Genomic DNA, 27547 nt, shown 5'->3' with positions numbered 1-27547 from the left:
TTCTCACACACACTCGCACCCCACGCCCTCACATAGTGCGGAGCCCCCCCCCCCCGCCCTTCCCGGGGTCTGTCTGTCCTTCACTCCTGGTCCGGGCTCAGCTTCCTTCCCAGCCATCCCGGTGGCCTCTGACTCCCCAGCGCCTGAAAGCCTGAGTCAGTGATGGGGGAAGAGAAGGGCTGGTGCTGGACTCGGGGGGAGGACCATGATCTGAGGCAGTGATTTTAGGGTCCTTTCCACTTGCATCAGGCTTGGGGGGGAGACAGAACGAGATTGTGTCTCCATCCTTTTGCGTGGACACACGGGGTCTCAGACACACAACACACATCCGCAGAGGACAGCCCCCCAGGCACGTGGACACAGGGACACACAGACCTGGACACACAAGCACATTTCTGTTAAGTGGGGGGTGGGTTGGTGGCTGCTCCCCTGGATTTCAAACCCCCACCTCCTCAGGATTCTCCTCTTCTTGTTGAGTAAAAGTCCCAGCCAGGACGGGAAACACACCAGTTAAGCTCTGACTTGGGTGGCTGATCTGTGTCTTATAATAATAAACTTTTATGTTTTTAAAAATTGCCTATGGACAGATGAAGCTGCCATCAAGCCTTCCCTGGGCCAGATAATTGGCAAGTGGGGAACAAGCCCACAGTATGCGGCCTGCACACCAAGACACTGCCCGAGGCTCCGCACACCTCCCTGTGCACCATCGGAAGTCATTGTCACCTATGTGACCGTCCCCAGCTCCCAGGCCAGGATGGCTAGGCCTCCTCTGAGCACTTGCCCATTAGACGGGCATGTGCCTTCTTGTGGGTCAGTTAGTGTTAGTCATGGGGCATCATTACATTCTTGTCGAGTTCTTCCCTCTCCTAAAGAAGCAGATCTGTGTATGTGTGCATGCATGTGTGTATCTGTGTGTGCAGGGTGTGTGTGCATGTGCTTGTGCCTGTGTGTGCTTGTGTGTGGAGGTGAGTGTGTGCATGTGCTTGTGTGGAGGTGTGTGTGCATATGCTTGTGTGTGTGCACACATGTGTGTGCGTGCATGTGTGTGTGCATGCATTTGTGTGCATGTGCTTTTATATGTGTGAATATGTGTGCATGTGCACACGTGTGTGTGTGTGAATGCACACATGCTGTAGTTAAAAAAAACAAACTCCCAACATAAAGCCTGTAAGCTTTTGGAATGATAGCAAATTTTAAATTAGTAATAAAGCACTTTCGTTCATGGAAAACGTGTGTTCAGAGCTATAGATCGCTGGTGAGGCCACGTGAGACTGTGGGCAGGACCTGAGCTTGGCTTCCAGGCTGTGAGTCTGGCTTCTGGGTCCACAAATTTTGGCTTAATTTCTTTGAGTTTTGCATTTTCTTTACTGATAAAACGTAATATGTTTTGCCAGCTTCGTGGGCTGCTAAAGGAGTGAACGACTTATCAGTAAGAAATCACATACAAACGACAAGGCAGTACTTACAGTCATGGGGGCAGCTAAGTGACAGGGACCGTCACAGACAGGCTGAGACTCTTTCCAAACAAACGCATGGTCACTGCAGTGGGTCACTCCTTTTCTCACCCAGCACCGTGTCTCCCAGCCACTCCAGCCGGGCGCACAGCGGGTGGCCGATGGGGACGCCGAGGAGGCTGTCTCGCCTTTGGGAAAGCGGCACCTGCAGCCCTTTCTGTTCGGCTTTCAGGGCTGCGGGATGAAGGAGGGCATGTCCAGCAACAGCACCACCAGCATCTCGCAGGCCCGCAAGGCCGTGGAGCAGCTCAAGATGGAAGCCTGCATGGACAGGGTGAAGGTAGGCACCCGGCGCCGCCCCCGCCCACCCGCCTGCTGCAGCCCCTCATGCCCACCGGCCAGGAGGGTGGCACCGCACCCAGCAGGGCAGCCAGCCAGGCTCGGCAGCTGGGACACGCACCACCGAGTGCTGCGTAGCGTTCCGAGCGTGCCCGCGGCGCGGGTGCCCCGTGTGCGGGAGCTCCGTGACGCGCGCGGGGACTCGGCGGTGAGCCTGGAGGCAGGCCCAGCCCTCCCAGCCCTGGTCAGCGTGGCCGTCATGCCAGCGAGCGGCCGGCGCTCCGGGTGAGGCAGCGGTCAGTTCCCTCCCAGCCCCGGGAGCTGAGGGCAGGCAGCCCCGGTGCTGTGACGGGTGCTTCGGGAGGCGAGCTCTGAGCCACGCGCTGTGTGTCAGATGGCCCTTCGGGGAAAGTGCTGGAGGCCCAGCCACCTCCCGCGGTGCTCACCTCCCTGTGGGCGGAGGTCCCTTCCCCTGGGAAGGCTGAAGTGCGGTGAAGCCTCCCCTTCTCTAGATGCCCCTTGGAGGCAGACAGGAGGCTCTGAATGCTGCTCAGGCCCATTGACTGTAATGGGGTTGGAGCCCGTCACCTGCAGACCCAAGGCCACTGTTTCTGCGGTCTGTAGACACAACACCGGGGGCTCACCGGGCACCTGGGACTCAGGAAAGGCAGAATTCCCGGGGCGGCGGGCGACGCCTGGAGCCTCTGTGCAGAACGAGCAGTTCCTCCTGGAGACCCCTCACCGAGACCTCCCCTCACGCTCCAGCTACAGCCAGAGAGCAGCTCCTGCTGCCATCGATGGCCACTCCCTTCCCCGGGGCCTTCGGGGGCACACTAACCCAGAGGCGGGAGACACACACACAGTGACAGGCCCGGGAGGAGTCCAGAAGGGACACTCGCGGTGCAGCGGTCACCTGTCCTCCAGAGCTGCTTCGCTATTCCAGACAGAACCCCCTCGTCAAGCACGAGCTCCCCGGCCCCGGGCCTCTGCTGTACCTTCTGTCTCTCTGACTTCGCCTGTCCTAGGTCCCGTGTTCATGTGAGCGGGATCACACAGGGTTTGACCTTTGGTCACTGGCTTGTCTCACTGAGCATAATGTCCTCGAGGTTCCTCCCCGGTGCAGCAGGGGCCAGGATTTCCTTCCTTGTGGCTGAACAATGTCCCATTGTGGGGACGGCCACATTTCACGCCTCTGTTCACCTGCCGATGGACACTGGCTTGTTCTGCCTTCTCGCTGTTGTGAGTGGTGCTGCGTGAACATGGGTGTGCAAGTGCTTGGGCCCCTGCTTCCCATCCTCTGGGGTGCGGCCAGCACTGGGACTGCTGGATCACATGGGAGGTCTACGCTCAACTTTTTGAGGACCCGCCGTGCTGGTTCCCATAGAGGCCACGGCATTTTATTTCCCCGCAGACACAGATGCGCAAGGGTCTGTTTCTCCACATCTGCACCAACAGGTGTTATTTTCCGTTTGGTTGTTTTATATTATAGTCGTCCTAGTGGGTGTGACGCTCACATATGGTATTAGACACTAGACGCCCTTCGCTTCAGGGCTGTAGAAGGAAGGAGGGAGGGAAGGAAGGAGGGAGGGAGGGATGGGTGGAGGGAGGGAGGGAGGGAGTTCACAGCTCATCAGGATGAAAGGGAGATATGTTAACGTGGGGAGAGAGGAAAAAGGTCATTGCATTAAGCACTTGTTTGGGTTGCAAAGGTAATAAAAAGGAACTGTGAACTCAGAGAGGTCTGGGCAGTTGGTGAAGGGAAAATGTAGCCAAAACACCCACTATCATCCTGAGGTCCTGTTTGTGTCCCCAAAACGTCATTTGCACAAAAGCACGTGGGCCGATGTAGACTTTGTTCCGGATTCTGTTGGGCGTAGAAGGGAGGGAGCCTTTGTAGCACGTGGCCCACAGCCAGCTCAGGAACCCCCCCCCCACACACACACACACACACGGCCTCTGCGCCCTTTGCGCCCCCACCCTCATCCATTTAATGTCCGAGTACCTCCCCCGCTCAGCCCTCTCCCCAGGGCCCACCTGCTCCCCCAGCAAACACAGGAAGCTCTTCAGGGCCTTTCCCAGCAAAGGTGGTGCCCCTCTGAGAACCAGCATCAGCTGCTAAAAAATATAGATGTTCTCAGTGTTATCATCAGCACAGGGAAGGTTCGACATAGAGCCTGTATGGCTTCCCTAAAGCAAAAGCTTAGAAAATAATACTCAGGACCCTAAAAAGGAATGGAAAAGAAAAGGAAAGGGGAACTGCTCTAGCCCTTAGGGAAAGAATACCTACAGCTTTACTCTCTCACTGTTAGGGACTCATGCCATGTGCAGTCCTATCAGGAAAGCACACATGTGACATCCATCAACAAATAGGGAGAATTTGTCGAGCAATCATGGCAGCTACAAGCTGAGCAGCGCAGGAGGCTCAAGTGGAGAAGACGAGCTCCAGAGGCGGCCTGTGCAGCCCGAGAGGAGCTGGGCTGCAGAGAAGTGTCCCGAGGGGGAGGCACGGAGGTGGGAGCAGGACACGGGCTCCAGCAGGGCCTCCGGAGCCGTCTCTCGCACTTGGAACCCTTTAGGAAGCCTGCTTCTCCTGCCCGGAGGAAAGGGGAATCGCTGACGTTGGGCCATCCCACGTGAGCTCTGGGCACGGACAGACACCTTCAGGAAACCAGTAGCTCTCAGCCAGTGACCTGGAAACAGCTGCCAGACTTGCCAGGGAGAACTGGCCGGGCGACATCACGGAGCCCTCTCGTTTGCCCTCTTGCCTGCCCACGGCTGGACCACTCAAACATCTGTGGATGTGCCAGCAATCTGTAAAGGGGCTGCCACTAGGCTGAGATGGTGTCGGCACAGGCTTTATTGGCTGATTGTTGACTGATAATCGAGCGGTCCTGTATCAGCCCGAGTTCTGTAGACTCCTAAGATCGGGGGCCGGGAAAGAGAGCCGGGGGTGCGTGTGCTGAAGGTGAAGGCCCGGGGCCTGCAGAAGTGGGCACTGAGAAGGGAACTGCTGCCGACAGGCAGTCACACAAAGAAAAGATGCGACGTCATGGGAATTATGCCAGGTCACACTCCTCCGTAAAAGTTAAGAAGAATTTGGAGGAAACAATTTGAAAAAGGGAAATAGCTTCAGGAAAAAAGGGATATTCCATTTCCTCTTCCACACTGAGGTTTTATAATTCGGTGCTTCCAGGAAAAGAGAATACGTGGTCCAAAAGCACTTTAGACGGGAAACACACAGACACGGGTGTTGAGTTTCTAGGTGCTCAGGATATATCTCCCATAGACTCGCCTTTCTCTGTTTAGATGTTTTTCAAACCACAGACATGAGTTTGACGCACATGTAAGCTGGCAGCATGCTCAACGCTCCGCAGAGAAGGCGGCAGAAACCCAGCAGCTTGCAGGGGGCTGCGGGCGTAGGTGCCCTTCCCCGGGCTCTGACTCTTGTTTGAGAATGCTCTTTCTCTGTTCCTAAAAAACGGCACTTCATTTACTGCTTTAATCCTTGCCCGAGGATGTTTTTTCCATTGCTTTTCAGAGAGTGGGAAGGGGGAGAGAGAGAGAGAGAGAAACATCGATGTGAGAGAGACACTGATTGGGTGCCTCCCGCGCACACCCCAGCCGGGGCCCAGGATCGAGCCTGCAGCCGAGGTGCATGCCCTTGGCTGGAATCAAACCCAGGACCCTTCAGTCTGAGGCCGACATTCTAACCACTGAGCCAAACCAGTCAGGGCAAAATGGCACTTATTTTAGAAAATTTTAGAAAACATAGAAAAGTATAAAGAAGAAAATCTAAATGATCTGTAACCAGTACGTTTTCATGTTTGCCATCTAGCTGTTTACATACTTTTCTTTTTATAAAGTTGTGGGTATAATGCACATTTATTACTTTTTGTAAACTGATTTATCATTGAGCAGTATTTTGTGATTACATATCCAGGTCCATAAATACTGTCCTGAAATGTCATTTTTAAATATCTCTTTACTCCATCATCTGAGGTACAATAATTTATTTAACCTGGTCTTCTATCCTTGGACATTTTCATTATTTCCAATTTTTCAGTATTATTATTATTATTATTATTTTAAATATATCTTTATTGATTTCAGAGAGAGGAAGGAAGAGGGAGAGAGAGATAGAAACATCAATGATGAGAGAGTCATTGATCGGCTGTCTCCCACACGCCCCCACTGGGGACTGAGCCCGCAATCCGGACATGTGCCTGACTGGGAATTGAACCTCTATCTCCTGGATCATAAGTCAGTGCTCAACCACTGAGCCACGCTAGCTGGGTTCAGTATTATTTTTTTTTAAGACGCTACAGCGAACACACTGGTAGATACAACTTGCACATGTCCAATTGTTCCTTTAGGATAAATTCCTACAATGAAAATTGCTTGGCCAAAGGCTATATTACATTCTGAAGTATTTGAATCAGTATCAGATTTCTCTATGAAAAGTGATTCCAGCTTATACTCTACTCAGCAATATGAGGTGTCTGTTCCCAAACTGTTCCCAATGCCCTTCTCTAAGCCATACCAATTTGATTGATAATAGATAATAATAATAGTAATAGGAACAAGCAACATTTACTGAGTGCATACTACCTGCTATTCTGAAAAATTTATATTAAATTTGTTCAATCCTCATAACAGTTCTCTGAGTAAGTGCTACTAACATTCCCACTTTGTAGAGAAGGATACTGGAGTTTGTCGAGATTAAGTAACTTGCCCAAGATCAGGCAGCTAAAAAGTGGTGGTAGCACAGGGATGGGAAGTCTGGCTCCGGAGACTTCACTCGTGACCTTTGTGCCACACCTTTTCTTGATTGTTGTACCCCATTATTTTAACATGTATTTCAGTGACTCTTATTGTGGTTAAACTAACTTCATATGTTATATTCTTCTTTAGTGAATTGCCTGTTCCTTGCCTTGGCCCAATTTTCTACTGTGATACTTACCATTTTCTTATTGATTAGTAAGAGTTTCTTGCATATTATAGGTTACACATAGTTTTCTGCATGGAAGGAAACCATAAACTAGAAAACAAAAGAGATTGTAAAAATAAAAAAAGCAAAAATAAAACAACAGGCCCGGCCGGGCGTGGCTCAGCGGTTAAGCGTCGACCTAGGATCCAAGCGATCAGGGTTCGATTCCTGGTCAGGGCACATGCCCGAGTTGTGGGCCAGGCAGCCAATCAATGACTCTCTCATCATTGATGTTTCTATCTCTCTCTCTCCCTCTCCTTTCCTCTCTCTGAAATCAATAAAGATATATTTAAAACATTCTTAAACAGTCAAAACTCAAGTAATCTCAGAGTGCATAACATTAAAAATACTTTAAAAAAATAAATAAAATAAAACAACAGAAGCAATACTAAATATATTTATCTTAATAATAAGTACTAAGTGGGACAACTAATTTAGACTCTCAGATTTAATTTAAAAAACAGAATATATTTTGCATTAGTCATTAACTGAAAATAAAGTGATTCAGGCTGAAAGTAATATGTAAGATTTATATGTGAAAGACTACAAAACTCAAGAGCGAAATCAAAGAAAATCTAAATAAATTAAGAGATATTCCATGTTCATGGATAAGAGGAGTCAGTATGAGTAAGGTGTCAATTTTCCCCAACTTGATCTATAGATTCAACACAATCCCAGTCAAAACCCCAGCAAGTTATATTGTTGGTATTGACAAACTGATTCTTAAGTTTATATGGAGAGGCCAAGAAACCCACAGTAGCCAACACAGTATTAAAGAAGACAAAGTTGGAAGACTGACTCTACCTGACTTCAAGACTTATTGTAAAGCTACAGTAATCAAGAAAGAGTGATGCTGGCAAAAGAGTAGACAGATCAATGGAATAGAATAGATACCCCAAATAGACCCACTAAATATAGTTAACTGATCTTTGACAAAGGGGCAAAGACAAAACAATGAAGAAAGGATAGTTTTTCAACAAATGGGACTGAAACATGTAAAAAAAAAAATGAATCTAGACACAGACATTACACTCGTCACAAAAATTAACTCAAAATAATTAACGTAAGAATTTATATGCGTATATGCATAACCTATGGACACAGATAATAGTGTGGTGAAGGCCTGGGGGGAGGTGTGCAGGGGGGAGGGGGTTAATGGGGGGGGAGGAAAGAAGACATTTGTAATACTTTCAACAATAAACATAAATTTTTAAAAAATTAACTCAAATCATAGACCTAAATGAAAAGGCAAAACTATACAACTTCTAGAAGACAACATAGGAGAAAATCTAGGTGAACTTGGGTTTAGTGATGAGTTTTTTAGATGTAACACCAAAATCACAATCCACAAAAAAAGCATTGATGATCTGGACTTTATTCAAATTAAAAACTTTTCTGTGAAAGACACTGTTCAGGGTATGAAAAGACAAGCCATAGATGGGGAGAAAATCTTTGCAAGCACATATTTGATAAAAGACTGATATCCAAAATGTACAAAGAACTTTTAAAACTCAACAATGAGAAAACAACCCCATTTAAAAAAAGGCAAAAGATCTGAACAGACACCTCACCAAAGAAGATACAGATGACAAAGAAGCATATGAAAAGATGTTTGACATCGTATATCACTAGAGAATTACAAATTAAAACAACAAGCTACCACTACACACCTAATGGGACGGCGAAAATCTAAAACTGACAACAGAGTGCTGGCAAGGATGTGCAGCAACAGGAACTCGCATTCATTGCTGGTGAGAATGCAGAATAGAACAGCCACTTTCTAAGGCTGTTTAGCAGTTTCTTACAAAGTTGAACATAGTTTTACCAATTTACATAGAACCCAATTATATCAAAAATACACAATGCAAAATATGAAGAGATGTCAGGAAAAATGGACAAGTTGGGTAACTAGTATGTGTTTCCCAGTCCTTGTTGGATAAACTAGACAAAAGGCAAGTAAGCATATATTGATAAAATTAAATTAATACATATATACAGGGATGGGCAAAAGTGGGTTTACAGTTGTAAGTACGTGAAACAGACTTTATTCTTGTATTATTATGTATTAATTATTGTGTTATTTTCCATTCGAACAACTGTAAACCCACTTTTGCCCACCCCTGAATAGTAGACCTGTGTCTTATTAATTTATCAATATGTAGTTATTTATCTTCTGTCTGATATGTATACATATGTGATACAAATATAATTTTATCCAGAAACTACCCAGAACACTTTTCTATAAGCAGCACTCATAGAACACTTCAGGACATTCTAAAAAGTAGAAACGGCACATCCACATTCTTGAACCATATGCAATGACACTAATGGTGAGGAATCAAATATAAGCCTGAGTAATGTTTTAAAATATATCTTTATTGATTTCAGAGAGAGGAAGGGAGAGGGAGAGAGAGAGAGAAACATCAATGATGAGAGAGTCATTGATCGTCTGCAGCCCGCAACCCAGGCATGTGCCCTGACCGGGAATCAAACCCTGATCACCTGGATCCTAGGTCGACGCTTAACCACTGAGCCACGCCCGGCCGGACAAGCCTGAGTAATGTTTTAAAACAATCTCTTAAACAATGAAAGTGATTTTGGAAATGCCATATATAAATGTATAAGACATAATTTTTAAAAGCACTCAAAACATAAAAGAGCCTAAAGGAAGGCTTGGGAAAAGGACAGGGACACCTTGCTCTTAAATAGGTAGAGTCCATTATGCAAAAATGTCTGTGGCCTTTAAATTAGCATATAAATTAATGCAAATCTAATCAGAATTCTATATCTGTTTTTGAAGAAAGAAAACTTTAAATTATTCTAAAATTCAATTAGATGAATAAATGAATGAGAGTATCCAGGAAGTTTATTTTTTGAGAAAACAAGTATAAGTGTTCGATGAGGAAGATGTGTAGAATTTTCTTTCCAGGTATGAAAATGTGTAAAAAGTCGTAATATTTAAAGATTTATGACACTCCTTTAGCAATAGACAGACCAGTAGAACAGAATGGGAGTCCCTAACAGACCCAAGTGTGTGGGAATCTGGACTGTGATCCGATGGCATCTCAAATCAGGGACAACAGATTGATAGTAAATGTTGCTGGGAATTGCTCCACTTTGGGAAATAAGTGAAGCTGCATACATCACTGGTTTTATCCAGATAAATTTCAGATGGGTTGTGTTCGTCTGCTCAGGCTGCCTGCACAGAATACCAGACTGTGTGGCTTAAACAATAGAAACTGATGCTCTCGCAGTTCTGGAGGCTGGAAGATGAAGGTGCCCTCAGAGTTGATGTCTGGTGAGACCCCTCCTCTTCGGCTGCAGACAGCGCCTCTCACTGCCTGTCCTTTGAGCTCACCTGAAGGAGCTTTCTGGTGCTTCTTCCTCTTATAAACATACCCAGTCCTATGGGACCAGGGCCTCACCCTTATGACCTCATTTAACCTCTATTACCCCCCAGAAGGCACTACCTTCATATCAGTCACATTGGGGGTTATGGCTTTAACATCTGAGTTTTGGGGGACACAATTCAGTTTGTACTTGGATTGAGGATTTAAATAAAACAAAGCTATAAAAGTACTAGGGAAATAGGAGCAAACATTTTATAATATGAGCTTGGAAAGGCCAAACTTACCACAAAATCCAGCTCATAAAGTAAAAGTTTGACTGCATTTAAAATTGTTTATGTGGTAAAAATTTTCCAATTAACAAAGTAAGACAAACATTTGCTACCTGAAAAACAAAGGGTTAAAGTGGGAAAAGAGCGAGATCGGGGAGATGATCATGTTCTGACAGGTCACCGGCAGAGGATTCAAAGGGCCTGGTGAAGTCCAGGGAAGGGATGTGATTAAGACGGTTAATGAGGTTAAGTTAGAAAGAACCACTCTGGTCATCTCCATACTATGGCCTGTGTCTATTAACTGGTTTGTTTGGGGCTTTTTTGCTTTTTGCTTAATCCCTAAAAGAAAATAAATAAAATTAGGGCACTTGACCCAGCCAGAAGTCCAGAGGCCGTGCGTGTAGCTGCCTTGCCGCGTGTCCGGCTGAACTCCGGGCGCCCTTCTCACACCAGCTTTGCTAGTTTCCAGTTCAGCTTAACCCTTCCCTCCTTTTCCCGTCCTTGACCTGAAATGTTCGTCCCCTCGAAATTAAACGATCCAGAGGATACTTTTCTACAGTCAAATTTAGAAATAAATTCAAAGACAAGGGGATATAAATGAACAGTTCTAGAACAGGTATCAGATAAAAGGAGAAAAACCTTTGAATTAAATCAAAGTAGAACATAAGAAGCCAAAAGGTGCATTTGGAAAAGCAAAGGGGCCCCTGCGCTTGGAGGGGGTGTGCGGTTAGGGGCGCTGCCTGGTAATTCCCGAGAGACTTCCCCTTCTGTTTCTCACACACCCTTTCACCCTTTTGGAGAGTAGTGACGTAACAACATGCCACAGCATGTGGAACAGCCCCCGTTATATCACTTAGCCACAGGCCAGCAGGTGTGGCTCTTCCCGAGTGCTGGTCTTGCCCAGGATGACCTGGCTCGTTAATGCTGAGGACAGCTCACCCAGGGACATCGTTTCCTGACCCACAGTCAGCCCCATGCTTCCTCTCTAGAGATGCCACTGGCTTTCTAGAACCCTCTAGAGCTAGAACCTACCTGTTATGTTCTTCTTTCACCTCTAAGTCCCAGAAACCTCCTGAGTGACTCACTAGCTCCTATCACTGAGTAAGCTGCTCTTGGTGAATTTGTACAGTGACAGAGCTGTTGCTTTGGAGCGGGGTGGTCAGAGTCAGATAGGACATGTGCCAGCCTGTTGAAAGGGTTTGATTACGTCAAGGTCAAGTTGGGTCTGGGTCATTCTAAACAAGGTAAGTGAGGGCTGTGCTCTTCCCATGGTGAAGGCCATGGATTAACAGCTCTTACTTGGGTTAACTTAGGAACATTAAAACTCCCTCAAGCACCCTAGATTTACCTCTCAATGTGCAATTAACTTTTCATGTGAAAAAAACACACCTTTATGCTGATTATAGTGAACAGTAGGGAATCCATTATTTTGGACACTTGACTTTAGAATTCAGAGAGGGACTCTCTGTTAGATTACTCATTTATTCACATACATCCCCACTCCCAGCTAGATGCTCTCTTGGTCGAGGACCCACTGGGTAAGCAGAAGCTTCTCCCCATACAGGCCATTTACCAACTATTGAGAATTGCCTGTATTGATCCAGCTCAACAGGAAGTTGTTGCTGGGGTCTGCTGGAAGCCATATGTCTTAGCCAGTTCATGCTGCTATAACAGAACACCACAGACTGCAGCTCAAACAACAGAAACTCTTTTCTCAGTTCTGTAGGCTGGAAGGTCAGAGATCAGGGTGTCAGCACAGTCAGGTTCTGTGTCGGATGCTCTCTTCCTCGTGTCCGGATGGCCAGCTATCTTCTTGCTGTGGCCTCACATGGCTGAAACAGCAAGAGATCCTCTCTTGTGTCTCTTCCTATAAGGGCACTAATCCCATTCATGAGGGCTCCACCCTCATGACCTAATCACCTCCAAGGCCTCCTGCACCAACACCATCACACTGGAGATTTAGACTTCAACATAGGAATTGGGGGGACACAAGCATTCAGTACATGGCATCGTAATATAGAAGTATCTAGAGGTTGCCCTGAGGAACTGTGTGTTAATCTCAAATACTTCCGAATGTTAGAGGAAGAAAAAAGAAATTTCACAAGGATTCACCATGCAGTGTTTGCTCAGAACTTAGAGGTGAGACATAGACCTGTAATGCCCTGAGGGGTCACTGGGGTGACCAGCAGAGGATTTCTTCTGTTGGGGTGAGCACCAAGTTTGACCTTGTCAGAGATACCATCACCATGGGGGTTGCAACCTGGCTGTGCTCTCAACTATAATGCTGCTTTGTTTTCTTGGGGCGGAGGGAGGACAGGAAGAGACATCAAAGATGCTTGTAATTGATTCCAAGTAGTATTGTTAAAGAAACCAGGATTGCTGAAAATTGGTGTGAGGCGCTCTGCTTAGATGCGCAGAATAAATGCAGGGCTGTCACCGCCAGAATAGCAATTATGTCATCTGCCTTGTCATGGAATGTGACTATAGTAATTGCAACATTTTCTCCCATCATTGAAGCTTGTAATTATAGTGCAACCACCGGGATTCTGTGCTAACTTGGGCTGTTTTAATCACCTCTTTTCCTCTGAAATGTAATGGTAAAACTCCACAGTTGTTCCCAGGATGCCGGTTCTTCTTTTTTTCCTTTTTTCTTTATCTTTTTAAATATTTATTGGATTTATTGGGGTGACATTAGTTAATAAAATTACATAGGTTTCAGGTATACAATTCTGTAATACATCATTTATATACTGTACTGTGTTCACCACCCCAAGTCAATCTCCTTCCATCAACATTTATCCCCCTTTACCGTCCTCTACCTGCTCCTACCCCCCTTCCCTCTGGTAACCACCATACTGTTATCTGTGTCTATGAAGTTTTATTTTTGCTTAATCCCTTCACGTTTTCACCCAGCCTCCCCAAACGCTCTCCCCTCTAATAGCTGTCAGTTTTCTGTATCTATGAATCTGTTTCTATTTTGTTTATTATGTTCATTAGATTCCACAATAAGTGAAATCGTATGGTATTTGTTTTCTCTGACTGGTTTATTTCACTCAGCATAATGCTCTCCAGGTCCATCCATGCTGTTGCAAAGGTAAGGTTTCCTTCTTTTTTATGGCCAAATAGTATTCCATGGTGTAAATGTACCACAGCTTTTTTATCCGCTGATCTACTGATGGGACTTGGGCTGTGTCCAGATCTTGGCTGTTGTAAATAACGCTGCTGTGAACATAGGGGTGCATATATTCTTTTGAATCAGTGTTTCTGGTTTCTTCTGATATATTTCCAGAAATGGAATTGCTGGGTCATAAGGCCGTTTCATCCTTAATTTTTTGAGGGAACTCCATACTGCCTTCCACAGTGGCCACAACAATCTGTATTCCCACCAATATTGTATGAGGGGTCCCTTTTCTCCACATCCTCACCAACACTTGTTGTTTGTTAATTTATTGATGATAGCCCTTCTGACAGGTGTGAGATGATATCTCATTGTGGTTTTATTTTGCATTTCTTTTTTTCTTTTTTAAAAATATATCTTTATTGATTTCAGACAGTGGAAAGGAGAGGGGGAGAGAGAGAGAGTTTAGAAACATCAATGATGAGAGAGTCATTGATCGAGCCCGCAACCCGGGCATGTGCCCTGACCAGGAATCAAACCCCGATCGCCTGGATCCTAGGCTGACGCTCAACCGCTGAGCCACGCCCGGCCTGGCTTATTTTGCATTTCTCTGAGGATTAGTGACTGTGAGCATCTTTTCACATGTCTATTGGCCATCTGTATGTCCTCTTTGGAAAAGTATCTATTCAGGTCCTTTGTTCTTTTCTTAATTGAAGTGTTTGTTTTTCTGGTGTTGAGTTTTATACGTTTTTTATAAACTTAGGATATTAACCCCTTATCAGATGTATAATTGGCCAATGCGTTCTCCCATTCTGAAATTTGTTTCTTCATTTTGTTGATGGTTTCTTTTGCTATGCAAAAACATTTTAGTTTAATGTAGTCCCATTCATTTATTATTTCTTTTGTTTTCCTTGCTCAAGAAGACATCAGAAAAAATATTGCTACAAGAAATGTCCATTTTTTACTGCCTATATTTTCTTCTAGGATCTTTATGGTTTCGAGTCTTACATTTAGGTCTTTAATCTGTTTTGAATTTATTCTTGTATATAGTGTAAGAAGGTGGTCTAGTTTCATTTTTTTGCATGTATCTGTCCAACTTTCCAAACATCATGTATTGAATTGACTATCTTTACCCCATTGTATGCCCTTGCCTCCTTTGTCAAATTGATCATAAAGACATGGGTTTATTTCTGGGCTTTCTATTCTGTTCTATTGGTCTGTATGTCTATTTTTATGCCAGTACCTGCTGTTTTGATTACTATGGCCTTGTCATATAGTTTGATTTCAGGTAGCAAGATTCCTCCAAATTTGTTCTTTCTAAAGATTGCTGAGGGTATTTGGGGTCTTCTGTGGTTCCACATAAATTTTTGGAATATTTGTTCTAGTTCTGTGAAATACTCTAATGGGATCTTCATAGGAATTGGGTTGAATCTATAGATTGCTTTGAGTACTATGGACATTTTAATGATGTTAATTTTTCCTATCCATGAACATGGAATATGCTTCCACTTATTTGTATTTTCTTCAATTTCTTTCTTCAGTGTCTTATCAAATTCCAAGTATACTTTTACATCCATGGTTAAATTTATTTCTAGGTATTTTATTTTTTAAAGCAATTGTGAATAGGATGGTCTTCTTAGTTTCCCTTTCTGATAGTTCATTACTGGTGTGTAAAAATGCAACTGATTTCTGGATACTTATTTTGTATCCAAATACTTTACTGAATTTATTTATCAATTCTAGCAGTTTTTTGGTGGAATCTTTACAGTTCTCTGTATACAGTATTATGTCATCTGCAAATAATTACAGTTTTACTTCTTCCTTTCCAGTTTGGATGCCTTTTATTTCTTCTTGTCTGATTGCTGTGGCTAGAACTTCCAGTACTATGTTGAGTAAGTGTGGTGAAAGCAGACATCTCTATCTTGTTCCTGATCTTAGGGGAAACGCTTCTAATTTTTGCCTATTGATTATGATGTTGGCTTGGGTTTCTCATATATGGCCTACATTGAGGTATGGTCCCTTATTCCTCCTTTGCTGAGAGTTTTTATTATAAATGCGTGCTGGATTTTATGAAATGCTTTTTCTGTATCTATTGATATGATCGTGTTTTTATTCTTCTTTTTGTGATGTATCACGTCTATTGATTTGTGGATATTATACCAACCGTGCATCCCCAGAATAAAGCCTACTTGATCATGGTGTGTGATCTTTTAAATGTATTGCTGGATCCAGTTTGCTAATATTTTGTTAAGGGTTTTAGCATCTATTTCATCATGGATATTGGCCTATAATTTTCTTTCTTTGCAGTGTCTTTATCTGGTTTTTGAATTAGGATAATGCTGGCCTCGTAAAATGGATGTGGGTGTCTTCCCTCTTCTTGAATATTTTGGAATAGTTTAAGAAGGATAGGTGTTAGTTCTTCTTTGAATGTTTGGTAAAATTCATCTGTGAAGCCATCAAGTCCAGGACTTTTGTTTATTAGGATTTTCTTTAATTACTGCTTCAATTTCATTATTGTAATCAGTCTATTCAGATATTCTGATTCTTCCTGATTCAGTTTTGGCAGATGGTATATTTCTAGGAATTTATCCATTTTATCCTCATTGGTTGGCATATAGTAGCTCATAGTATTTTCTTACAATCTTTGTATTTCTGTGGTGTTGGTTGTTACGTCTCTTTTATCTGATTTTATTTAGTTAGGTCCTCTCTCTTTTTTACTTGATATGTCTGGTTAAAGGTTTGTCAGTCTTGTTTATATTTTCAAAGTACCAGTTCTTGGTTTCATTGATCTTTTGTATTTTTTTAAGACTTTATTTCATTTATTTCTGCTCTGGTCCTTACTATTTCCTTTCTTCTACTCACTTTGGGCTTTGTTGTTCTCTTTCTAGTTCCTTTAAGTGAAAAATTCAATTGTTTATTGAGATTTTTCTTGTTTCTTGATATAGGCCTGTAATGCTATGAGTTCCCCTCTTAGAACTGCTTTTGCTGTGTCCCATAGATTTTGGGTTTTTGTGTTCTCATTTTCATTTGTTTCAAGGTATCTTTTTATTTCTTCCATGATCTCATTGTTAAACCATTCATTATTTAATAACATGTTATTTTGTTTGTTCTTCAGTTTTTTCTTGTGATTGGGTTCTACTTTCATGCCATTATGGTCAGAGAAGATGCTTGATATGATATCAATCTTCTTAAATTTACTGAGACTTGTTTTATATCCTAACATGTGATCTATACTAAAAAATGATCCATGTGCACTTAAAAAGAATGTGTATTCTGCTATCTGGGGTGAAATGCTCTGAAGATATCAATTAAATCTACCTGATCTACTGTGTCATTTAAGGCCCCTGGTTCCCTGTTGATTTTCTATCTGGAAGATCTATCCATTAATGTCCAAAGGGTGTTAAAATCCCCTCTATGACTATATCACTGTCAGTCTCTCCCTTTATGTCCATCAAGATTTGCTTTATATATTTAGGTGCTCCTAGGTTGAGTGCATAAATGTTTAAAAGGGTTATATTCTCTTATTGGATTGACCCCTTTGGCATTATGTAATGTCCTTTTTTGTCACTCATTATGGGCTTTGTTTTGAGGTCAATTTTGTCTTTTTCTTCAGCAGGTTAAGGAATTTTCAGCCATTATTTTTTCAAATAGGTTCTTAACTTCTTCCCCTCTCTTGTCCTTCTGGTACACCTATGATGTGGATGCTCTTATGCTTCATGTTGTTCCTAAGGTTCCTTAAACTATCCTCATTATTAAAAAACTCTTTTTTTTTTTTGATGCTCTGATTTGATGTTTTTTTTCTACCTTGTCTTCCAAATCACTGATTCAATCTCTACTTCATCCAACCTCCTGTTTATTCCTTCTAGTGTATTCTTCATTTCAGATGTTGTATTCTTAATTTCTAACTGGTTCTTTTTTATGGTGTCTGTGTGCTTTTTTATGCTTGCTATCTCTTTGTCAAACTTCTCACTAAGTTCCTTGAGCATCCTTATAACCATTCTTTTGAACTCTTTATCTGTTAAATTGCCTGCCTCCATTTCATTTAGATGTTTTTCTGGAAATTGTCTCCACATTTTGGCTGCCTCGTTGTGTTTGTTTCTGTGTATTAGGTAGATCTGCTATCACTTTCAGTCTTCATGGGGTGGCCTTAAATTGTAGATGTCCTTGGGGTCCAGTGGCACAATTTTCTTGGTCACCTGATCTGGGTGCTCCAGGAATGTCTCTTGTATGGGTTATGTGGGCCCTCCTGTTGTAATTGTGTCTTGGTTGCTATTGGCCATTTTGTGCCTGAAGTCAACCCTCAGGCTGGCTGAAGGCGAGGATTGACCCAGACCACAGTGTACAAGCTGCTGTGCAGGTTCTGACTATGTGAAGTAGAATTAACTTTAGTGGGTTTGGTGTCTGCCAAGATCTTCCGTTGGATATGCCACTTGTGAAGCTAGTTGGATCCTGTTCTGATGTTGTCTGAAGCTGCACACTGGGTGTGTTGGTCCTGGGGCCTCTTGGGAGGGACTCTGGTGCAGGCCAGTGTTAGAGATTGCCTGTGACTGTATGAAGGCTATAAAGTGATCCACAGTTGTGGCTGCCTCTGCTGGGACTGGGGTGCATGGGAAGGACCAAGCTGTGCACAAAGGCTGGCTTTTACCAGCACCGGGCCCGGGGGCAGGTCAGAAAAAGTGCCAAGGCACCCCAAGATCTACCTCTGCCTGCTTTGCATGCTAAATGCCTGATAGGCTCAGTCACTGAAAGAGCCTCTGGCAGTACTCAAGTTGCATGAAATAGGTTCTGAATGAGTCACTAGGCAGGAGCAAGTGGTGTTCACCAAATTGATGTAGGTTCAAACTCGTGCCAGTGCTGGGTATGAGGCCACTCAGCAAGTTTTCCAGGGTATACCAAGTCTAGCTGCCACTTGCAGGCATATCAGGGTCTGAGGAAGTTGTCAGGTGAGACCAGCAGGATTTATCAGGCCCAAACAGACCAAGATTTGGCCATGTGAAGGGAGGGCTCTGCACCAGTTGGGTATGTGGGGAAAAATGGCCCCCATCCTAGAGCCACACAACTCAGTCTGTCCATGATTCTGTCAGGAGCCTGCACTCAACAAGGTAGTACCTCTGGGAGTCAGAATGGTGTGGCTAATGGATCTCCCAGGAGGGGAAGGTGCTGGTCAGTCTTGAGAAAAGGTGGGAGGTATGGCCGCCACCCCAGATGCCACAACTCAGTCTGTCCTGGATTCTGCCCGGAACTTGCAGGGTAGGATGACCAGGAATCAAGAGGGTGGAGCCATCTGGAGCCCAGAAGATGGGGCTAGAGAATCTCCCATGAGGCGGAAGTACCAGTCAGATTCACAGGAAAGTGGGGGGAATGGCCTCTGCTCTAAAGCCCCACCACTTAGATACTGATACCCCCTGAGTCTGCCCAGACATCTACATCCCAATTCAGGCAGCTGATTCCTCAGCAAGTTGTGAGCACCACAGGGTGGGGTGACAGGGATTTCAGAGGTTGGGGCAATTGCTGGAGTGCTCCATAGAAAGATGGTGTCTGAAGGGTGGGAGAGGGACTCAGTATATGGATCCTGACAGCTGTCATCTCAGCTCTCTCCCAAGAGCCACAAACCAGTCTCTCCTCACATGACTTCAGTCTGCTCCACCTCCCCTCCACTGGAGCCCAGGGTGAGTGGCCACAAATGAGATTTTGTGTGTTGGCCCTTTTGGAAGGCGCCTATATCTCTAGACAGAATTCTCTTTGATTTTCACAGCCAGATGTTATGCGGGTGCCTCTTCCCAGCTCTGGTGCTCTGGGCTGATACCCCAGTGCTCCTGAGGGGGTGCCTTTGCAGCTGAGATATCCCTCTGGAACCTCAGCCTCTGCCCGTGGGAGTGGGACCAGCTCATTTCACATCTCCACCCTTCCTACCAGTCTCGATGTGGCTTTTTTTCTAAGTCCTTTGTTATAAGACGTTTATTCAGCTAGTCTTCAGTTGGTTATTAAGGTTGATGGTTCTGTATTTTAGTTGTAATTCTAGTTTGGTCCTGGGAGGAGGTGAATGTAACATCCACCTAGGCTGCTTCCATCTTGGATCTTGCAGTTCTTTTCAAATTCTGTTATAGCTCTTAACAGTTCAGTAGTAAGGAAAGGAGGCAGGGATGCTCTGGGCAATTTGTAACAGAGGACCTTAGGGAAAGCAGACTTGAGGTTTGATGAGAAAGTCTACATAGTACAGGAGTTTTAAGCTTCCAACCAGAATTAAATTTTCTCTTTGAACATGAATCATCTATTATTTTATGTTCAGAGATGACAGCTGATTTGTAGGATTCAATACTGACAAGCATCTGAACGAGTAAACTGATCGAGAAGGAAGGTGTAATTATAAATTAGCAGGTCAACTTCGGACCAGTGGATGGTGCTGGTGAAACATAAACTGAGGCACACTAAAATTTTTTTCAAGAGTTTACTTGAACACACATTGATTGGAATCAGGCAGCACAAAACCAAAGGTGGTTAGAAGTGCCCCACCAGTATGAGCTGGGGCAAGGTTTCTACAGAGAAGAAGTGGAAACAAAGCAAAGAAATTATTTTATTAGTTATAGCTTAAGTTGGTTAGCTTATTTAGGAAAGCCTAATTGGCCATTTGTGATTGGTTGTTCTAAAGTTTCACCTTCTCAGATTCCGGGAAGGGCCCTGACTCTGGTTTAGGTTTTAATCCGCTTACATGGGCAGCCAAGGCAGAGCCACCTCAGTAGCACGGCCTCCTTGTTTAAATACTTTAACAGTGTGTAAATCACAGCTAGAGGAAGTGACTTTGGCCAGGGTGTGGGGGAGGGGAAGCAGGTCCCAGCAAGGAGATTTACCTGTTAGGGTTTCCGTGGCCAGACTAAATGGAACAACCTAAGAAACTTCAGGTACAAGAGTTGTCTTCTGGTCATATGAGTTCCCAGGCAGCTTGTCTATAAGGAGAGAGTTGCTGGCCCAGCAGACAGAACATTCCAGCACTCGGCAGTTCTGGTTTCCATGATTAATTAATCAGGCAGCCACAGGAACGTAGATTCTATGGCCAGACTGCTTACCTTCAAAGTCTTACTTGATAAGTGACCTTGAGCATATTTATAACATTTGTGCCTCAGTTTCCTCATGTGAAAATTGGCTTTAAAGATGTTACTTAGAAGAGTTAAATGAGGTAATGCACACAATGATGCAACTAGCACCATGCCTGGCACGTCGAGCACTCAGCAACTGTCAGCTGCTACTTTTATTAATGGTTTTATACAGCTGTCCCTTAAACTTGTGTAACATGGATCAGCTGCAGGAGGTGGCCTGCTCCTAGCCAGAAAGTTGTGTTTTTGGGCCCAGAGCCTGGGGACCAGCCTCTAAATAAAGGGCACAGGTTTACCGAGGTAACTGCCACTGTGCAGGACTGGATGGGTCGTCAGAGGCCCCTGTCTCCTTCCCCATCATGGTTCCACACTGATGTGCAACTGTTCTTTATATAATAATGCCAACTATTGTAGTATCTTTATAACTGTTGAGTCTTCTCATCTAGATCTTCTAGAAGGCAAAAATCTTGTCCTGTTCTTTCCCCTATATCCTCTCAGTAAGTACTTCCTGGGTGAGAGAATGAGGTTTATAGAGGATTCAGAATAAACAGAGGCATGTCCAAAGAAATGAAATCGATGGGAACAGTGAAACTGGAGAGGGGATGGTGAGCAGGTAAGGCATTTCTAAATTGACCATCTGGAAGCACTTACTGGAGTCAGGGACTGAGGCCCAATAGGTCTCAGAGGACAGTGGCTCTTAGAGGAGGAAGGTGTGGGCTGACACTGCAGCCTGTTGTGTCTGCTGGCCTGGCCAGCAGCCCCCAGTTCTCAGTGGCTGCCCAGGGCGCCGCTAGATGAATCCAGTAGTCATCCTAACGTGGTAGCCATGGAGGAGGCAGGTCGAGAAGCCTGGAGTAGGGATGGGGAGGCCATGACTAAGGCCGTGGGGACAGAGCTTGGCTTTGGTTTGGAAGGTGGCAGCAAGCAGGCTGCATGCAGGGCTCAGCCTCCCGGGCTCCCCGCCCCCACACTGCTGCTCTCACTGCCATTCCAGTCCTCTTCTATGCCCGTCACAGCTGCATGGTCTCCAGGGGCACTTCCCTGCTCCCTGCAGGCTGGTCCTCCCCTGGGAGATTCCTGCGTGGGTGGCCCGTAAACCACTGCAGACTCCAAACACTCCCATCACCCACATACACTTACTTAGGATCTGAAACACTGGCCATGGTGCAATTAGGGATAAAATTGTAAACTTTTAGAGTTAAAGGGACTCTAGAGATATCTAACTCTCCTGAACTTTACAGATGAGAAAACTGAAGCTCAGAGAGGTTGAGTTACTTACCCAAGGTCACACAGCCAGCTTAGGGGCAGAGATAGAACTGGAAGCTCCCAACAAATGTAGACTTTGTCAGGGTTTAGATTGACTCATCAGTTCAACTTTTAGTGTTTTATTTGAGGGAAAAATTCATTATATATCTCTACTGCAGTTATTTGTAGGATTCTGCCCACTGCTAAAGTGGTAGGTCTGGGCTGGACATCAGAAGATTTCTGTAAAATTTTGGAAATGGGCCCATTTATAAAACCTAGAGGGACTATGTGTGGCTTGTATGTACTGAAGGCTGTACCTACATTGTTTCATTCATTTATGGAGTGTTCTTGTCACTCTGGAGAAGACTGAGACAATGCACTGCAAGGGTCTCATTGGACTGTTACCGCCACAGCCTCTGAAGCACTGGCTGGGAACAGCCTCGCCGGCAGGAGGGCTCCTGTACAGGCTGTTTACTTGCCTGGCTCGTGACACAGACCATGAGGGCAGGGAGCCGGTAACCTCATCTGCCTCTCAGCAAACACTCCTCCGCACCTGCCCTCTCCCCCTCCGCCCCTCCGCCCCTCCGCCCCTCCGCCGGGGCTCCTGGCCTTCAGCTCCGGGCTGGTTCAGTGCACGGCTGCCGTTGTCCACAGGCTTCAGATTAGCCTGGAAGGAAGACAGAGGGAGAGAGCCTTCTGGCCAGGGCAGTGGCCGTTCGAGTTAAATGCTGTGTGCCTGTACCAACCACGCGGCGTATGTGCTGTGTTCTGTATAAACTGTTTATAGCATGCATTGTACTGAGAAGGATAGAGTGTCTCTGTGATGGTCATGAGAGTGGATTACAACGAGACAGTTAATGATAATAATAAAAATCCAGTCACACTGGCTCAGCCGTGGTCAGCCCTTTGCTTTATTTGTCTAGAAATGGTTTAGCAGAGTGATCGTGGGCTGCTGGCCCGGAGCCTCCCCTCCTCTCCCTCCTGGCCCCGGTCCTGCAGGTGGTGACCTGCAGCCTGGAGCAGAGGCTCTTCCCTTGGAGGCAGATGTCAAAACTCGTCTCCTGGGGTTTGCACAAAGCCTCGCCCCAGGCTGAGCATGACCTTGCCGTTGGCCGTGCACACAGCACAGCCTGTCCTCGGGCTTGTCCACCTCCACAGGGCCACTCAGACTGGCCTAACCCTGCGCCTGTGCTGTGCCCCCACAGGTGTCCCAGGCAGCTGCGGACCTCCTGGCGTACTGTGAGGCCCACGCCCGGGAGGACCCTCTGATCGTCCCCGTGCCTGCGTCAGAAAACCCGTTCCGAGAGAAGAAGTTCTTCTGTACCATCCTCTGACTCTGGGTGAAGAGCCTCCTTCCTGGACCACCCCTGGGGACCCGCATGCGCAGCTTTAGGGAGCCCCCTCCATCCCTGCCCATCCTGCCCAGCCACGACCGTGGGGGCCGGTCTTGTCTGTCCCTTGGTGTCTTCATTGCATCAATTTCACTTTTTCTTTTCATTTTCATGTTATTTGCATTATTGGCCAAGACAGCAGACATTTTTGTAGCCAAATAACAAATGTGCCAAGTAAAAATAAGTATGGATTTAAGGGCTTAAATATTTAAACATCAGTTCCCAAGTTTAAATACATCAAGTTAACACCTTTCAGTGGATAATTTATTGAAAAACTATACCCAAGAATCCCCCATTCTCATCATTCAGCATCAGATAAGAGCATTGGACCAACTAAAATACGTGAGTAAAACTTTCATCTCCTTCCCTGGAGAAAGTTCTGGAAGGTCCCTAGTTCTGCTTTTCCACCATCCTATTAAAAAGGAAACAACCCACAGCAGTGACAGTTTTCTTAACACATGTGGCCAGGGGCCCAGGCCCTGTTTCCCACTGAGTGTCATTGACCACTCCGGAGGTGGTCCCTCTACAAGTACAGATGCGGGGGATGCTGTACATGTGACTCCAGCTGCCAAGGGTGCCATCTCCCCTCTCCAACGACACCTCTTCACACTCCCTCCTGTCCGGCTCCTTCTTGGGGCTTCGGACACGGGCGGGCGTGAGTAAAGGCCACTCTAGGCTCAACACGGCCTGGGGGTTTCACCATGGTGGCCCTGCCCCGGAGGGATGAGTCACAGGGACAGCAGATCTGGGCATTGACAAGTATTCACTTATGTAATCTTCCAACAATAAATAAATCCCATGAGCATATCTGTTTTAAAGAGAGGGAAACTGAGGCACGGGAAGATGATGTCGCTTCCCCAGGGTTATAGACAGTAAACAGGAAACCTGGGACTTGAGGGCAGGCAGCCTGGCCCCAGAGCCCTGCCTGAACCCCTGGGCTCCACTGCCCTCCAGGTCGACCTGGAGCAACCTGAGAGATTCTGTGAAGCACTGTGGCCTCAGCCTGCTCAGCAGCACCCGTCTCCCCCCTCTGCCATGAGGTGCACGCCCGGCCTGTGTTCCTGTCGTTGATGGGCGATGATACGTGGAGGCCCCAGTGGAAGGGTAGACAGCCTCTTGGTTTTCCTGACATGAACTTGCAGGCCCTTCCCAGGCAAACTCAAACCACCCTGCAGAAAGAAGACACTAACCCAGAGCAGAGAGTGCGTTGCCTAAGTTGATTCTAGTCTCTGTTTGGAAACTGCTTCTGTCCCTGGTACTGATGGGACATGGTGTGTGAGCAAGACATTGTTTCTTAAATGTTCTAACCTGCAGAATGGGGATAGTGGTGATGACACCTCCTGCGTTCTGTCGAGGACACAGAGAGGAAAGCTGTGGTTACCATTTAAAACAAATAAGTGTGCTAAATGCCGAGATGTCATATAATATAAGGAGGGATGCGTGACTGCGAAGGCGCATGGTTCAGTTGGAGGGCCGGCGTAAAATTGCCTACACAGAGGCAAATATAATTTCCAGATCGGTTAATGACTTGCCACCCTTGTAAATGGTTTTAGTGGACTTTTATCCTTTGCTGCTTTTGTTGAAACCCATTCTTAGCTTCATTAAAGCGCACGGATAATACCAGTGTTGTTAGGAAGCTGTGTGCTCAGACTATAGGAGAATTGTTTGCTCTGTGTGATAAGACGTCGGGCCCTCCTCTCTTCAGTTTATGACCAGGATCTCTTTATTCTGTGGTCCATGTCAACATCATTAACCTGATAAAACAAAGCACAACCCATAAAAGCACATCCGAGTAGCTGAGAAAGTAGGACAGCACAGAACCGGCCAGATCAGGTAAAAAAAAACAAAACATGCTTCCGTCCCTCCCCACACTTTCCCTGTTTGTCTTCAGTTTCTCTGTCTGTCCATACTCTGCCCCCCTCCCTCTCCCTCACGTTCCTTCATGAGACCTTTCGTCCTTGCACACACCTTCTCCTTCCAAACCTATGGCCTTTTGTGTGGCTTCCCCCTTCTGAAGTGTCCCTGAACTCTGCCGGCTTCTTGAAGGCAGTCAGGCCATGGGCTGTGAGATTCACAAACGTGTGGCTGGTCCCATCCCCCGCTAGCCGTCATCAGGAGGTGAGTGGCATGGGGTGCCACCGCCTGTGGTGGGCACTTGTCATTGTGTTTCCAGTTTGGCTGTCCAGCATCTGACACCCCTTCCCACAGGGAAGAATCACCCCTTACATATCAACTTAGTGGGGTGCAGTGTCCCCTGCCTCTGTGATGCTCAAGTGGGAGGTCTCCTCTGTCTCTTGGGTGAACCCCCTTTCTAGCACTGACTGGCCAGGGAGTGGCCAGTGACCCGGGGTGAACAGCTTGGACTCCCTGCTTGGGATGTGACCCTGGAGCCGATAACACAGAAGTGACAGGATGCTGAGGTTTGTTTCCTGGGAGCTGCAGTGGTCCAGGGGCAGCTGTGGCCTAGCTGAGGGCGTGTCCGGGACCGCTGTGTCCACTGGAACCAATGTCCAGGAATGACAGTCCTGAGCCGAGCATTCCTGCTCCGTTTCTCAGCCCCACTGAGCTGCCTCGGCTCCCACCCATCTTCCTAGGTTTCCTCTTCAGCTATTTGTCAGTTCTTTGAGCCTCCAAGTTCCATCCAATAAATTCCTGTTCCTCCATGAAATAGCCTGGGTTGAGTGTGCATATCGTATAAGCTAACAGCCCTGCTCCCAGGTATATTCCCAACAGAAATGTGTGCTGTGTTCACCAGAGAAATGTACTGTGTTCAGAGAAGCACTACTCATAGCAACCCCAGACTGGAAAGCACCCCCGTGCGCATGTTGAGTGGATATTCGATAGCGGCACGTTCGCACGGTGGACTTCACGCAATGAGAATGAACTAGAGGCCCGCAGCCGCACACGCCCTCCGGCGCCGGGGGCGTGGGTCGCGTGAGATGAGGCAAGCAGGTGCTGCGTGCTCCCATTTCTGTAGGTGTGAGACCCGCCCCAGCCAGCCTGTGCTGCTGCAGGCCCTCGAGGGGCCGGTGGCCAGGAGGGGTGTGGGGAGGTGGTTTTGGGGAGGTGGTTTCTTTATCGGTTTCTTGATCTGGACACACTGGGTGTGTCCAGTTTGTGAAAATTCTTAGCTGTACACATCTGATTTGTGCACTTTTCTGTATGTATGTTACACTTCAATAAAGAGTTGGTTTTTGTGGCTAGCAGTCAAGATTCCTACTGTTATTTTTTTGTCTTTTTGCACTTTGCTCAGCCTTTACTCTTCAGGTGTAACTCACCCTGGGCATTTAAGAGTGTATCTGAGCCCTGACCGGTTTGGCTCAGTGGTTAGAGTGTCGGCCGGTGGACTGAAGGGTTCCGGGTTTGATTCCAGCCAAGGGCGCTTACACTCGGTTGCAGGCTCGATCCCCAGCCTTGGTTGGGGCACATGCAGGAGGCAACCAATCAATGTGTCTCTCTCACATCGACGTTTCTCTCTCTCTCTCTCCCCCTCCCACTCTCTCTGAAAAAAATATTAACAATTGGTTGTCACTGGCCAATCAAGTCACTTGCTCACATTAACAGACTCAATCAGTAAATAAAAGAGCTGTGATTTGAACCAGGGAGCCTGACTTCAGAGCCTGTGTTCTCAACCACTAAGTAATCCTGCTTTTAGGAAGAATAATCCACGAGGGGGAAAGAGGAAAGGGGCCTGCATCTGAGCAGTAGCCACGGTCAGGAGTGGGTAAGCGCCCAACTGCTCTAACTTGAGACTTCAGTAAGGAAAGGGGAGGAAACCTGGATTGTAGAATATAACAAACCCTCAGAGGAAGAAAAATTGACAGAAATTCTCAAGTGACACCTCTTAAGTTTGAAGAGAAGCTATAGCATTTGTGTTTTGGTTTTTTAAAATATGTTTTTATTGATTTCAGAGAGAGGAAGGGGGAGAGAGAGAGATAGAAACATCGATGAGAAAGAGTCATTGATCGGCTGCCTCCAGCATGCCCCCTACTGGGGATGGAGCCCAAAACCCGGGCATGTTTCCTGATCAGGAATCAAATCGTGACCTCCAGGTTCATGGGTTGATACTCAAACACTGAGCCATGGTGGCTGAGCTGTTTCTGTTTTTAATAAAAATGCCCTGTTCCAGAGAGGGCCTTGGGTGGTGGGGCAGTTAAACTGCCTCTATTTGTGATGCCCTCCCACCTGCCTCCCATTTGGACGTCGGGGCCTGAGAGTCCGGCCTTTGCTGGAGAAGAGTCCGGCCAAGCAGAAGCAGCTGCTGAGCAAAGCACTGGGCCACGGGCATCTGCAGGCCGATGGA

General features: G+C 46.1%; 1 protein-coding gene across 2 annotated transcripts in view; it reads left to right on the top strand.

Moving 5' to 3' along the window:
* The window catches only part of GNG4 (G protein subunit gamma 4), a 57346-nt gene extending 30897 nt beyond the window's left edge, over window positions 1-26449 (top strand). Inside the window, exons 3-4 of one of the 2 annotated variants that reach the window (XM_081123972.1) lie at window positions 1687-1794; window positions 23059-26449. In XM_081123972.1, the coding sequence (XP_080980098.1) occupies window positions 1696-1794; window positions 23059-23187 (228 nt within the window). In that variant the 5' untranslated portion in view covers window positions 1687-1695 and the 3' untranslated portion in view covers window positions 23188-26449. The remainder of the gene's footprint in view (window positions 1-1686; window positions 1795-23058) is intronic. The other variant, XM_081123971.1, reaches the window with a different exon arrangement.
* The last annotated feature ends 1098 nt before the right edge of the window (window positions 26450-27547 follow it).

The sequence above is a fragment of the Miniopterus schreibersii genome, assembly GCF_964146895.1.
Source record: "Miniopterus schreibersii genome assembly, chromosome: 21".
NCBI lineage: Eukaryota > Metazoa > Chordata > Mammalia > Chiroptera > Miniopteridae > Miniopterus > Miniopterus schreibersii.
The sequence above is the reverse complement of the archived record's forward strand: the minus strand, read 5'-3'. Positions and strand labels throughout refer to the sequence as shown.